General features: G+C 43.6%; 1 protein-coding gene across 1 annotated transcript in view; it reads right to left on the bottom strand.

The window, feature by feature from the left end:
- SGIP1 (SH3GL interacting endocytic adaptor 1) overlaps nucleotides 1–14,866 on the bottom strand; it is a 235,218-nt gene that overhangs the window by 58,677 nt on the left and 161,675 nt on the right. The window contains exons 14-15 of the mRNA XM_073593786.1: nucleotides 12,130–12,256; nucleotides 858–914 (exon numbers count right to left, since the gene is read on the bottom strand). Of these exons, the coding sequence (XP_073449887.1) occupies nucleotides 858–914; nucleotides 12,130–12,256 (184 nt within the window). The remainder of the gene's footprint in view (nucleotides 1–857; nucleotides 915–12,129; nucleotides 12,257–14,866) is intronic.

A 14,866-nucleotide genomic window follows, 5' to 3' on the forward strand; every position in this document is an offset into this window, starting at 1 on the left:
TACAATATGACTTGTGTCGCAATTGTATATGCTATATTATTTTATTTGCCTTTTTTTCCTCCCCCCCGAAAGTGGAGTTATCCTTTAAGCTTGACAAAAGAAAAAAATGGAAGCTAATCGGTTTCTAATGCAGAGCTGCACCAGATTTTGCACTCTCCAGTTTTAGTAAATCAACCCCTTTGAATTGAATGGTGATCTTATGATACCTGAACATAAGCATACTAATGAGGACAAAAATATGCCAGGAACTGCTTAGAGAATTGCTTGCCTGGAAATTGCATGTAGGTCAGTTGTGCCAACATTTCATTGCATATTTGCTCCCGGTCAGTGACTACAGTGAACAAAGAAAAAAAAAAAACGACATTCCAGGAACCTGAACAGGTCATCATTGACCGTTCTCAAATTTCTGTCCTGACAGGTTCCAGTTAATAAATACTAATCACTAGTAGTACCTTGAAAAATAAAACTGCTTTGCATTTGATTCAGAAAGGGAACTAAATGGACATCTGCGTCAATCCCTGTGGCAACCCTATACCAGATCAATGTCACACCATTCCTAGTCTTACACGATTATTGCAGAGGTTAGCAGTTTGAAGCAGCAGGTAAGAAGATATTCAGGGCTCATGTGGTTAAACAAGCAATGGGATAACAATGGTGTTGTTGAAAGAAATTCATTGTATACCCTTCACTGAGAAAAAGATATCTGGAAACTGATTGGTTGCAGTGGGCAATACAGACACTTCTTAGATTCAGTCTGTATTTGACAATGCAGGCTCAGCAGTAAAATGTGCCACAAACACAGAAGATACTACTAACGCCTCTAGAACCTATACACCATTCCCATCAGAGTACAGTACCTGTAGGCGTGTCACGTCTGTCAAACTGGGACCGTTTGTCAGCAAAAGCATCACCTTCTGATGTCACAGTTAAAAGAAGGAGGGATACATGAAAACAGCGAAACAAAAGCCAAGCCATGCAATAAAGTGACAATGCAGTATGAACTACCACTTTCACAGAGCGGTCTACAGAGCAAGGTCAGGTTCTGAAGAAATGGAGATTGTTCAGACAGTTCCAAGACCGGTGCACCGTCTACCAATCTCACAGGAGGCTGGTATCAGATTGGTTGGCGCATTTTGACAACAGACCTGAACAAGAGTGGCGTTGCTGCCCATGGTAGCCTATCAGATTCCATATTTAAAAACCAATTTAAAAAAATTTGTTTTACAAAAAAAAAAAAATTTTACCCAGCTTAAAAGGGGTTGTAAAAGTTTGTGTTTATTTTTTTTAAAAACACAAACATGTCATACTTGCCTCCTCTGTGCAGTTGATTTTGCACAGAGTGGCCCCGATCCTCCTCTTCTGGGGTCCCTCAGTGGCGCTCGTGGCTCCTCTTCTTGTGTGCCCCGTCGGAGAAGTGTTCTCACTCAAGACACCCATGTGGGCGCGCTCCCGTGTCCTGCTGCTGCCTCATTTGACACAGACAGCAGGACTTGGCCGCGCCCCCTGTGTCATTGGATTTGATTGACAGCAGCGGGAGCCAATAGCTGCACTGCTAGCTGCTATCAATCTAGCCAATCAGGACACGAGACACCGGCTAGAGCTGGTGTGCTTGTCCCAGGCACGAGAAAGAAAGGGGTCAGGTAAGTAAAACGGGGGCACTGGGGAGCTGCTGCACTGTAAGAGGTTTTTCACCTCAATGCATAGAATGCATTGAGGTGAAAAACCACAAGGGTTTACAACCCCTTTAAAGGATAAGTTCACCTTTGGTAACATGTTACATCTATATTCAGGGTGTAATATGTTACTGAAGCAGCGGCACTCTTCTCCCCCCCGCTCACTGTCACAATTTAAAAAAAGAGTTCTGTGAATGTGAAAACTACAAGTATCGCCAGCCTTTGTGGACCCTGCTAAGTGCTCTAGGTAGTTCATTGAGCTTCCTGTCAATGGGCAACTGCCTGCATGTACGAGGTACAAGCAGACAACTTACAGTGACAGTCTGATTTGCGGATTCTGGATGCAATAATTTGCAGGCTTTTAGTACAAAAAAATAATAAATGCACATTTTTTACCTGCTAAAAGATGTGCATTTATTCTTTTTTCTTTTACAAAGGTGAACTTAGTCTTTAAAAATAAATGTATGCCCCCCCTGCAACTACGCTGGACTACGCCGAACCCACTAAAATTCTTCTTTTAAGATGAATGACATTAGGTGTCACTTCATGTGAGGCCAGGGTGTCAAGAACACACCCCTTACGGGTGTGACATCAAGCCAACTTGGGCTCACAAACGAATAAAGCAGTGCATAGCAACGGAGTCACTATGTGGCATCATTCTCCGCATTACTAGCAACAGCTCATCACCACTACAGGAAGAAGCATCATGTGACTGCATTGCAGACCGTTCCAAAAAAAGTATAAATACAAAAAAAAGAATTTGAGGGTTTGCTTCAACAGCAGGCTTTAGTGAAGGAGGAAGGGTACTCTGAAAACCTGGAGTTGAGCCTCAAAGTGGTTGTAAACCTCAGACGTGAAATATGAACAAAGCATATTCCTCTACAGTGTGCACTTGTTTAAATCCAGGAGCACTAAGGCTGGCTATACACGGTTCGAATCTCGACCATTTCCTTCTGAACCAGCCGAGATTCGAGCCGTGTGTGGGCAGGCTGAATGTACCAAGTTGATCGATCAGCTTGGGTACAACCAGCCTCCCCGATTCTCTTGTGATTATCGCTATCGGCTGCTATAGCTGCTAGCGATAATCCCTGTCTTCTCCCGGCAGGGATGGCTTTCCCCCTGCCCCCCCCCCCCCCCCCCTACTGGGAGAAAACAATGGCCTCGCAGGAGGGATTCCCACATCAACACTGTCTGTGTTGATGGGGGAATTTAGTGAATCTCTTACCTGGGACTCGTGGCCGGCCCAAGTGTCATTTCTGTCTGCTGCCTTGTTCCTCTGCTATTAGAATGAGTTACTTCTGACAAGCTCCAGCACACAGCCTGCGATTACCAGTCTCAGCTCTGTTCCTGTGTGAAGGGGGGGGGTGTCCTTTCCCTACAATCATAGTGAGCTCTCCTCACTGACCCCTGCTTTTCAGAGCTGAGAGATGCTGCATAAAATCAGCATTTTTCAATGGCTGTAGGTACAACTCCTGTAGAAGGACGTGTTTCATCTCTGTGTATTACCTGAGGCCAGTCACTTCACTGGGTATATGTACAGATAGGTTTACAACCACTTTAACCCAAAGAATAAAAGATGGAACCTGATTGGACACTGTGAGCAAGTTCCCCACTTTGTTCTATTTTAACAATCTCCAGTTTTTGTAAACAGATCCCAAATAATTAATAATTAATAAACCCAGCCGAGCAGTTTACTGTGTATGTGTGTTTAGATCATTAGATGGCTGCGAGGTGTTAAGCTAGATTTAAAGAGAACCTTGCATTAAGATCATATTAGAAACACACTCTGAATAATATCTAATCTCAACCTAATCACACATAAAAATGATTACTGTCCCTGCGCGCTTATACATATATGTCATGCTTCTTCCAGTGTGTGCTGCATTATAGGGCTACCATGCTGTAATGCTCAGACAGCAGAGAGGCAATGGAATTCTTAGATTATTATTCAATCCCAGCCTTTGAAGTCTCTAAGGACAATATGTAGTTGATTTACTAAAGGCAAATCCCCTCTGCACTACAAGTGCACTGCAAATGCAGTCGCTGTAGATCTGAGGGGAAGATCTGAAACAAGGGGAATCTCTGCTGATTTTATCATCCAATCATGTGCAAGCTAAAATGCTGCCTATTTTCTTTGCATGTCCCCCTCAGATCTACAGCGACTGCACTTAGTGGATTTGCCTTTAGTAAATAACCCCCTATGCGAGACGGAAATCTGCATGACTGCTGTGACAAAGACAGTTCAATGACATAACACATTATATGAACAGCAGACCAGGATTTCTGTGGAAAATTGTGTGTCTTAAAGCGACTGTTGTCAAATTAAAAATAGTAAAAAATACCACCCTGCAAAAGATGCCTAATACTTAAAGCGGAGTTTCACCCAAAAAGTGGAACTTCCGCTAATCTGCTTCCTCCCCCGTTTTTGACAGGTACCCTTCCCCACTTCCGGAAGACAGCGCCGCGACCCCATCCCTCGGAAGTTTGGCCCCCCCTCCTCCTTCCCCAATCGCCGGGCCAATTAGAAAGGCTTCACCGCCGGTTTCCCTTACCAGGAATGGTGGCAGCGGCAGCACCCATGAGCCGATCCGAAAATTGGCTGGTATGCCGACATCGCGGGCTCCCCGGACAGGTAAGTGTCCATATATTAAAAAAGTCAACAGCTACAGCATTTTTTTTCCCCAGGCGGAACTCCTCTTTAAAAAGACCCACCCGACTATTTTAACAATAATCTATTAGATTATATGTCTATTTATAGTATTTTATGCAAGTTATAACCTATAAAAGCCTCTCTTTTGCAGACATCCAAAAGTCTTGGGATGCTGGTTGCCACCATCTTGGATGCGATATCAGCAGCCCCAGCAGACTCAGAGCTGTCACTCAAGTGACACTCTATAGCAGGGATATGCAATTAGCGGACCTTCAACTGTTGCAGAACTACAAGTCCCATGAGGCATAGCAAGACCCTGACAGCCACAAGCATGCCGCCCAGAGGCAGAGGCATGATGGGACTTGTAGTTTTGCAACAGCTGGAGGTCCGCTAATTGCATATCCCTGCTCTATAGTATTCCTCTTCACTCCTCTTCCAGTAGCTACATAAAAGTTTATGCAGGAATGTAAGGGGAGTGGCAGAGGAGCTGGGCCAGGACAGACAGCAATTAAACGCTCCTAGAAGAAAAGAGGGCTATGAGGTGCAAGGAGCTTGGGGGCTGTGCTATGGAATTGCCCGTTCTTCCAAATTTTCTAGAAAGTTCAAAGGAGCATTGCAAGTAAAAAAAAAAAAAAAAAATCATGTATGGAAAGGAAAAACACTGCACTTAAAATACTTGATTCTTCTCTGCTTTTAAAGGTATGCCTGGAGGGAGCCTACTCCTCTTTAAAGGGACAGGGGCACACTGGACACCCAGCACATAGCACAATGGCAGCAAAGGCTCACCTGCCCTCTATCTATCCATCCATTATAACGCATGTGCTTCCACTGTGGAGGCTCTCAAAAATGTATAGCATTAGGACTGCAGATAATACTGGGGTACAATGAAGTGGCTCTGCAGCTAACGCATCTATTTGCAAATGTGCGCAAACTGTTTTTAATGTGTACTGACATTTCGGTTGGTTGCAGGCTGGTTGGTAAGCTGAGCTGGGAATTTTCTTTAGTTTTACTATTTATATAATACCCTAATATGTCTTTTATATTGGTAATGTAATGCTCTGCACAGCAGGAACCCAGACTCAAAAGAAGAGGCAGCATTTCAAGCCACTCTGTAGGCCAATCAAGCTGTACTGCATTATGCTGTAAAACAATAAGACCCTTTTTACACTGGGGCCGCCCGTGCATTAGCGCTAAAACGGCACTTTTCGGCCGCTAGCGGGCCGCTTTTAACCCCCGCTAGTGGACAAAGAAGGGATTAAAATGCCCATGTTGCGGCGCTTCCAAAGCATATTTCAGGCTGCCCATTCATTGCATTGGGCAGGGGCGTTTTGGGAGTGCTGTATATAGCGTGCCCAAAGGACTTGCAGGACTTTTTCTAACGTCCCGCAATCGCACCGCCCCAGTGTGAAAGCACTCGTGCGGCATGGGAAGCAGTTTTCAGGCGCTTTACAGGCGCTATTTCTAGTGCTAAAACGCCTGAAAACTGCCTCAGTGTGAAAGGGGTCTAACCCTGGAAGATGGCTAAAAGGAGGAGAGCGTGAGGACCTCATCAGTGTCATATGTTCTTTCACTGTCCAATCAGTTTGGGGCAGGTAAGTGAGCAAACTGTAGTACTCACATGCAGTGGAAAAAGTGAGGTCCCTAGGTGCTTTCACTGGCTGAAGAGAATTACAAACCTTTAGGCATGTAAAGACAGTAGACGTTTTTTTTTTTTTTTTAATGTGTATTTGGTTGTACGGTTAATGTTCTTAACATTTTGGCATTCTCTGATTGCTAAAATGTATTAAGCTAGCAGTTTACACAAAACATACCTTTTTTATGCGTGTCAGTTAGTTTACAATGCCATAGTAAGCAAAGCAGAAAATTCTGTTAGAATGTTAGGTCTTTACACAAGGTTCACGTTAAGCAAAATACACTGCCCAGCATGCAATATAATTAATCACAAAGAATAAAAAACACAACATAAGTACAGGGTCATTACAAAGCACAAGTGGAAGCAGAGACAAAAGCGGCATACTTGCATGGTATTCATGTCAAGTGTCAGATCTGCAGTTTAGAGCGGTGAGTCTAAACACTACAAAAGCATTTAACAATAAAAACAGCCACATGCAAAGTGAAGCAACACGAAGCAACCAATCAGAAGTCTTTTTTTTCTTTACTCAGGAAACCTGATTGGATTTGCAGCACTTTCAACATCTTCATAACACTTTGCTATGCCTAGTTATTAAAGATTTCATGTTTAAACCCAAAGGAAACCTGCACTGAGAGAGACTGCCACTGCTAATCTCTCTATCACATTACTTGCCAGCCTATCATGTGGATCCTTTGGCTTTGAAGAGGACCTGTACTGTGAAAGCTGTGTCCAAAAAAGGCAAGCATAGGGGCAAAGGACTTGATACCAATATTACCGTTAGGCTTTCTGCAGCCACTCTTTATCTTATTATTGACTTGCCATGCCTTTCTTAGCAAGGTGTTTTCGTGTGAAGGAGGCCATCTTGGTACAGAAGCAGGCCTTTGCTTCCTTACATCAGAGCAGCCCCCTAACGACTGGTGGTATAATGATCAAGAAGCAGCAGGAGAGAAAAAGCACAGATTTACAGAATGGATGAAACAGAAGCAGGGAGTTCCTTGCAGTGCAGGTGCTCAGGGACAGCTTACTCTCCAGCAAGGAGAGCACTAAGCAACTTAGCAGTAACATCACCAAATCTCATTCTACATCTGGTGAGACTGGCAGTCAGAGGCAGCAGTGCCTTAGGCTGCCCATAGACGGTGCAAATTTCTTTCCTGCAATCATAGGTTGCAGGAAAGAAATTTGCACGATACCCCCATCAATACAGACCTGGTTGACAGGGGAATCCCTCCTGCCGAGTAATTGTCCTCCTCCTGCGGAGGGGGCAGGAGAAGACAGTGAATATCGCTAACAGCTATAGAAGCCGCTTGCGAAAATTGAAAGAGAATCTGGCAGGCTGGCTGTACCCAAGTATCGATCAACTTGGTACGTTCAGCCTGCCCATTAATGGTTTGAATCTCGGCCGGTTCCTGCTGAACCAGCTGAGATTCTAACCGAGTATAGCTCGCCTTAGATCAGTAGTCTCCAAACTGCAGCCCTCTGCTTGCCTTTATCCGGCCCTTGGGGCACTATTCCTTCCAATTAAACCAACGATGGGGTACTATTCCTCCCACAGATACCAATGATGGGGCACTATAACTCCCGCTGATACCAATGATGAGGACATTACTCCTCCCCTAATACTAAACATGGGTCACAACTCCTCCCACTGATGCCGGGACATTTTCTACTCCCACTGGCTACAGTCTGACCCCCGCCCTCCCGGGTCTGGTCGACAGTAAAGTGGCCCTTTGTTTAGAAAGATTGGAGACCCCTGCCTTGGATGATCTCGCACTGCAGATAGAGAGCCTATATAACGGGAATGCCCAGACACAGAAAGGGCACTGTTATTTTTCAGGAGTAATTTAGGACAAAAGAACAATATTTAGGGTACTGCTGATTTCCAGGTATAGATTTTAAGCATAGTTTTTCTTGAACAAAGCAAGTATGCATATGCAATACCTGTGGGATCCCTGTGCATGGCGTCCTCTGACTAGATGAGGTGGAGAGGCAGGGCAGTGACGTCACAATCTCCAACTAGTCCAATCAGAGAGCACCTCGCATTCACTGAGTAAAATGCAAGGCATTATATGAATGGTGGCTGTGCCAAGAGAGCAATCCCCATATTTACAATCCAGCAAGGCAGCTGCTCGGCACCAGACCCAAAAGATAACAGGGATCACTAGTAGCAGAGGCTATGTTACAGTGACTTTTAGTTTCCACAGGTATCCCATGGGTATGGTATATGCTTACTTGCATTGATCCAAGCTGGAGACATGTAACTATGCTATAATATCCATACATGGAATTTAGCTTTAACATTTTTAAAGGTTTCCTATAAGACAGAAAATGTTAAATCTTTGAGTTCAGGTCCACTTTAATTCTAAATCCCTGCTCTAGAACAAGCAATTGCTTCATGCTTGATCCAGGGATTCAAAAGCCAAAGTGTTAACATGATAGCCAGGCAACCATTGCTTCATTCTCCAGGAAAGGTATCTGAGTCAGACTGTTATTTTAGTTAACATACCAAAAGATTCTTAGCATCTAAGGCCAAAAGATTTTTTTTTTTTTTAAGTTTGTGATAAAGTTTTGAGCCTTCAGAACCCCTGCATATTTTTTTTTTACACCGTCTGTGTCCCAGCTAGAGAGATGCACTCTATTTATGCTCACCACTGTCCCCAAGATTTAGTCTCACTTCACACAGGTGGGACTTGACATAGGATTTGACAGGTCCAAATCGCATGACAAGTCACACCCTATTGTCGGCAATGAAACTGTTCAAATTGGTGTGACACCAACTTTGCAGTGCCGCACCAATTTGAAAAAAATTTCCACTATTTTTGGAAATTTCAGGTGTGACTTGCATAGACATCTGTGCATGAAGTCGCACAGATATCGAATCGGACTGACATGCGGCTTTGAAATCGTGCAATTTCAAGTGAAGCTGTGCATTGTCAAAGCCACATTCGGTGTGAACGGGGGCTTAAAGTGATTAAAAATTCCAAGTTTTACAGTTGTCACCAGAAAGGGGATATGAGGGAAATTTTCCATTGGGGACTTTTGTTCTAATGTCAATTGAGAGGGTACTTCCCTAATTTTAGAAAGATTTTAACATCGTATCCTGTTGTGTTTATGGGACAGAAAGTGAAGGGAAATCTCCCTGAGGACACAGATGATATAAATATATATTTTTTGTTAATGGGATTTTAACCAGTGCTATTGTTATACGGTTTTGGCTTTAAAAACACTTTAGGAATGTTTTGTTGTTAACATCTGAGCGTACATCCACTTTTCTTAAAATTATATTAAATAGTTACAGAAAGATTTTTAAGTAAAAAGTAATCCTGCTCCTTTGCCACCAGAGCTAGCCCATATTCTTTAACAAAAAGGACACACAATACACTTCCCCTGCCATAAACATTGACTGATCTCATAGGAAAGGGCATACGTTTTTAGGACAACAGATGGGCTGAATGCTTCTCTGGCTTTGGACCTTGCTCCAACCAGCTGACCCGTAGAGATATACGTTAGAGCCTCAACCACAGCACTAATCATTAAAAAGGGGATTTCCAAGTTTGTTTTTTCATATTTGATTAACGCAAACAGCCTCAAAGTGCAGTTGCTGTTAAAACAGGCTGCAGTGTGTCCTTGGTTTGCATAAAGATACAGGATTAGTAAATGAAAAAGTATAACTAAAGGCAAAACTTTTTTTTTTTTTTTTTTTTTTTAGAGTGAGGAAGGATTAGAACCCCAATGAGGTTTTTATTGCTGTCTGTGCCCCCATTAGGGAGATTCATTCTCTCTATTTGTCCTGTTTACCATTATCATCAAAAGGGAAAGTAAAAGAAAATACCAAATTTGGGGATGTTCCCAGAACAGGAATAGAGGGGAAATATTCCAATGGGGCACACGAGTTTTGGTGACAACCAGGGATTCCCTCACTTTCCAGGGTGTTCCTCTCACTTCCTGTTTGGCTATGGGCCAGGAAGTGAAGATAAATCTCCCCAAAGGGACACAGATGGCAAAAAACAAAAAAACAAAAACAAAAAAACACACTGTCAGGGGTTAAAACCATTCTTACTGTATTCAAAAAATAAATAAAAAAAAAAAAAGTTTTGCCTCTGGCTCTACTTTAAAGGGTAAGTTGACCTTTACAGAAAAATCTGTAAGGTGACCTTACACAGGACCCCCTCCTCACACCCGCTGACCTGCAGCGTGGTGATCTCCTATTTTGAGCCCTGCTATCGCCGCTTCAATGGTCCGGGGCTTAATCTCCAAAACGTCCCCCCGTCAGGAGGTACGTTTCGGAGCGTTCTAATTAGTCGGCGCCGACCAATCAGATCCCGCGTAGCCTGTCCTGTCAGCCTGGAAGAAGTAGAGAGAATGCCGAGGGGATTTCTAAGCCCCAATCCGGTGAGGCGGCAATAGCAGGGCTCAGAACGGGAAATCGCAATGGGACGGGACATCCTGTGTAAGTTCACCATACAGATTTTTCTGTAAAGGTGAACTTACACTTCACTTTAAAGGATAAGTTCCCTCTTTTTTTGCAGGTAAAAAAATATGCTTTTATTTATTTATTCATTTTTGGAGCCTGTAAAGCATTGCAGATTGCTGGTGTCATGCAGGTCTCCTCCACACTGTCAGTGTATCTGCTTGCCTGTACATCCCGTAGAGGTAAGCATATACAATATGACAGGAAGCATGAATGAAAACTACAAGCCTACAGCCGCCAAGGCTGCCGAACCTTGTCATTTTCCATTCCCGGAGCCCTGTCAATCAGTGACGTGGCTTGGCGGGCTGAGCCCTGCTTGACCACATTTAAAAAAAAATTGTGACAGCTATCGGGGAGAGAGAAGAACCCCAATAGCTGTCACAACAAGGATATGGGAGGTGCGGGTGCAGGAGCCGGTCTGATCGTAACATGTTACACCCTAAATATGGGTGTAACATGTAAATGTTACAAAAAGGCGAACTTATCCTTTAAAAGTAACCAATGACACTGGACTATCTGAAGAAACACAGATTGAACAGGATACAAAACCACATCCAATCATTATCATTTCCTTCATAATAAACTAGCATGGGCAGGCATGTTTGAGCTTACACCGGAGCTGTCAACCCCCCTCCCACACAGCAATAAAAATGTCTTTTGGGACTTTTCTGAGGGAGTCAGACTCTACCTCTAGCTTGGAAGGGTACCTTTAGGGTACTTTCACGCTGGGGCGGGGGTCTGTTAGCGGTAAAGCAACGCTAGTTTTAGCAAGGCTTTACCGACTTTTTAGTTGTGTTTTTTGGCCGCTAGCGGGGCGCTTTTAACCCCCTCTAGTGGCCGAAGGGGTTAATAGCGCCTGTGTTGCGGTGTTTCCGATGCGCTTTTCAGGTGCTTCCGAAGCGATGCCAAGTCATTTCAATGGGCAGGGGCTGTGTAGGAGCGCTGTATACACCACTCCCACACCGCCCCAAAGATGCTGCTTGCAGGACTTTTTTTCCTGTCCCGCAAGCGCACTGCCCCAGTGTGAAAGCACTCGGTCTGTCACACTGGGGAGGCATGAGAGGCGCTTTTCACGTGTTATTTTTAGCGCTAAGATGTCCGAAAAGCTCCTCAGTGTGAAAGCGGTCTTAGAGTCTGTTCACACTGCTGTAAATTCATAAATGCAAGTGTTTTCACATTTTAAGAATACATTTTGGTGCGTTTTAGTATGTTTTTCACATATACAAAACTACAAGATAAACTCACCATAATGAATTTTTAAAAATCTAAAACCGTGCTAACAAAAAGGTATGTAAAAATGTTTCTGAATGCCATGTAATCATCTAAATGTTGAGCTCGTTTGTTGGATTGAATATTAAAAAAAACTTTTGTAAAAGAAAATGTTTTTGGATATACAGCAGTGTAAATGGACTCAACGTTTGGCATTGGTGACCGATAGAACTCTATACGTTGGTGTTGATGCACACATTACCTTTCGGAGCAGTTATTAGACCACATTGGGCAATCTTTTTTGCGTATATGTAGTTGTGCTTTTAAAGGTACTAGGTTTGAAGTACGTGGGATTGCACTTATAATTCGACCAAATAATATAGAGTATATGTGATGTCAACATGAAACTAGGAGGAATATGTCAATGTACACAGAACGCCACAAACATGAAAACAAAAAAACAATGTAAAATAGGAATATAAAAAGTGCCATTTACCAACTGTCGGTGTGGTGGCTGCACTCAGAGACGTGGCTGAGGAAATAGATGAGGTGCTCTCAGCTCGGGCTAGAGGGGCGACCGGAGGTGGACTGGAAGAATGAACAGGGGGACTGAATGGCCGTGACTGAGGGAAATAGAAAAAAAAAATGGTTGGAACCCAGACTGGTTAGCAATTATAAATTCCTCATGCAAACTCTTATTTCGCGTAAAATGTTACTAAACCCACAACAGTAAAAATCAGTCTGTATATGCAGTAAAGCATGCTTGTTATACTCACTGTGGAACCTAAGGGGTTAATCCTCTGCATTGTGTAAAAAGGCTGTTTGATCCTGTCTTTTCTGATCCTCCCCTTCTTCCACAGTCCCCAACCTGTCTCTTGATAGCACAGAGCCTATGGGACACTCTGCACATGCTCAGTTTGGTGGGTACTGCTAGAGTGTTTATTTTGTTTTCATTTTTTTTTGGGAGGGTGCATGTGATCAACACAGGGCCAATCAGTACTGTCCAGAGAGAGGATCAGGGGTCCTGCAGCCTCATAGGACAGCCAGAGGAGAATACAAACTCTTCCTACAAGCTTTAACTATTACTCGGCTGGACACTGATAGAAAACTGCTATATACTGCTGCTGATAAAAGGTATTTAGCAGTTTATATTTACTAAAATAATTGCATTTCCATGTTCTGTGTACTGTGGGAGACCAGATATAGTGAATGCAGGCTCCTGGGTTTAGAAACACTTTAACACAAAGTTTGAATAAAAAGTCTTCTGCAAACAAAGAAAATGCTTCTCTTAATTTCTCTCTCTTTGGAATAAATATTCTCTTAATTGAAACACATTAACCTCAAACTATTCAATCCATTGTTTTTTTCATGACATGGTTTTTCCACAGATATACCCACAAAAATTCAATCTGGGCTGTCTCCTGAAGAGGTGGGCGTTGCCCCATGAAACACGTAGAGAGCTCTAAGCCTTCATGAATTGAAAAGGACATGTTCCTGCAATTATGGGTGATATGGTTGCATATACAAGTCTGATTTGTGCATATTGATATTATCCAAGTTGAATTACATTGTTGTTTTTTATGTATTTTGTACTCTGTTGAATCTTTTCATCCAGCACAACTCATAAAAGTCCCATGGGAACATTTTCTCTTTGGCTTTTCCTGTACATTGGGGACTGAGTGTTGCACTGGTTGGAGCTTAGGTGGCCTTCTCTCTTTTTTTTTTATGTCAGAAAATGCTTCTCCCGCTGCTTGTGGCACTGAACACCCCACCAAAGCAGGCAATTCATCCCCTGAATTATCTTCAGAAATTAACACGTTAATGAATTTCAATCTCCTGTATTCTCTGCTGCACTCAGGAGGTTCTTCCCACCGATCTCTAACGAGGTAAGTGTTGGCAGGAGAAACCAGTAGCACACCGGTGTTTGTTAAGGCACAAGTATAAGTCTATGCCAGCCCCTCTATGATACTCAGGCATAAAGCACACTGTATATATGTTTTCTAAGAACAAGGCTTGTAAATACTTGTTTAGAGCCATCTTAAGGCCGGTCACATGACTCGCAGCTGCTTTTCAGCTCCAATGGATGGCTTCTGCAGGAGGGGCTGAGATCTCCCTCTGACGTTAGCTGGGGAGATCATGTGGCTGCTCAGCCCCTCCTGCAGAAGCCTCGTCTTGGAGCTGTAAAGCGGCCGCGATTCATGTGACTGGCCTGAAGACAGCTGTAAATAGGCATTTACAAGCCTCGTTTTTAGAAAACACATATACAGTGTGGTATGCCTGAGTATCATAGAGGGGCTGCCAGTGACCACTTAAAAGTTTGGGGTTTGTACTAATAGCGGCATGGGGCAGAGAAAGACACAAGGAGCTGACAGGCAGAGAGGAGGGGGTGAGAGGAGAGCTGAGAGCAGGCTGCGGATGACACAGGGACGTACACTGACCACGGTGGTCAGGGCTCAGCAGCCCTGGTTATCGTGGTCAGTACAGAGAGGGGATGCAGGAAGTGGCAGGTTCAGGCAGGTTTTTTTTACAGTTCAGGGGGGGGCAGATTACATAGCACAAGCACTGTACTGTTTAATCTCCTTTAAGGCACCAGGATATCTATTTTTTTGGGGGTTAACACTTTAAGGAGATCTACACTTCCGAAAGTGTCCGTTTCTGAAGATATGACAGGGGACGATTTCTCTGCATTAAAGTGCCATTTGGCGATGTTGGCAGCAGGAGAGGACAAATTAACAGAGTCTGTGTAAAGCCTGACACTGATTTATACTCGCTGCTCCAGTGCTCCTTCCTCTGTCACGAATGCCACCAAAAAAACAAAAATGCCACCATGATGTCACTTGCTTTATCATACGACTCTACTCAGGCCTGGCGAGTGGCCATGGCATCAAGGGAGGAGAACATGTGCTGCCACATAGCTGGACGCATTGGATATTCATTTTGCAGTGGCAGCCACAGAAGGCGAGGAAGCAGCAGAAGAGTGCTATAGACAGGGAAATGTGTGAAAAGTGGTTGGGGAGGGGGGTGAGACTATACACAGACACTGATGCTTTGCCCTGAATGGGGAAGTAATGTTATCTCTTTCATCTAACTTTCAGAGGTAAAATACCAGGACAGCATATACAAAGCTCAACATGCGGCTAATGAAAAAGTGACATAAGCACACTAATGAAAGTGACAATCAAGTCTAGACTGCTCTGAATACAAGGTCAAAAAGAACACACACACTTTTGAAT

The sequence above is a fragment of the Aquarana catesbeiana genome, linkage group LG07, assembly GCF_042186555.1.
Source record: "Aquarana catesbeiana isolate 2022-GZ linkage group LG07, ASM4218655v1, whole genome shotgun sequence".
Lineage (NCBI taxonomy): Eukaryota > Metazoa > Chordata > Amphibia > Anura > Ranidae > Aquarana > Aquarana catesbeiana.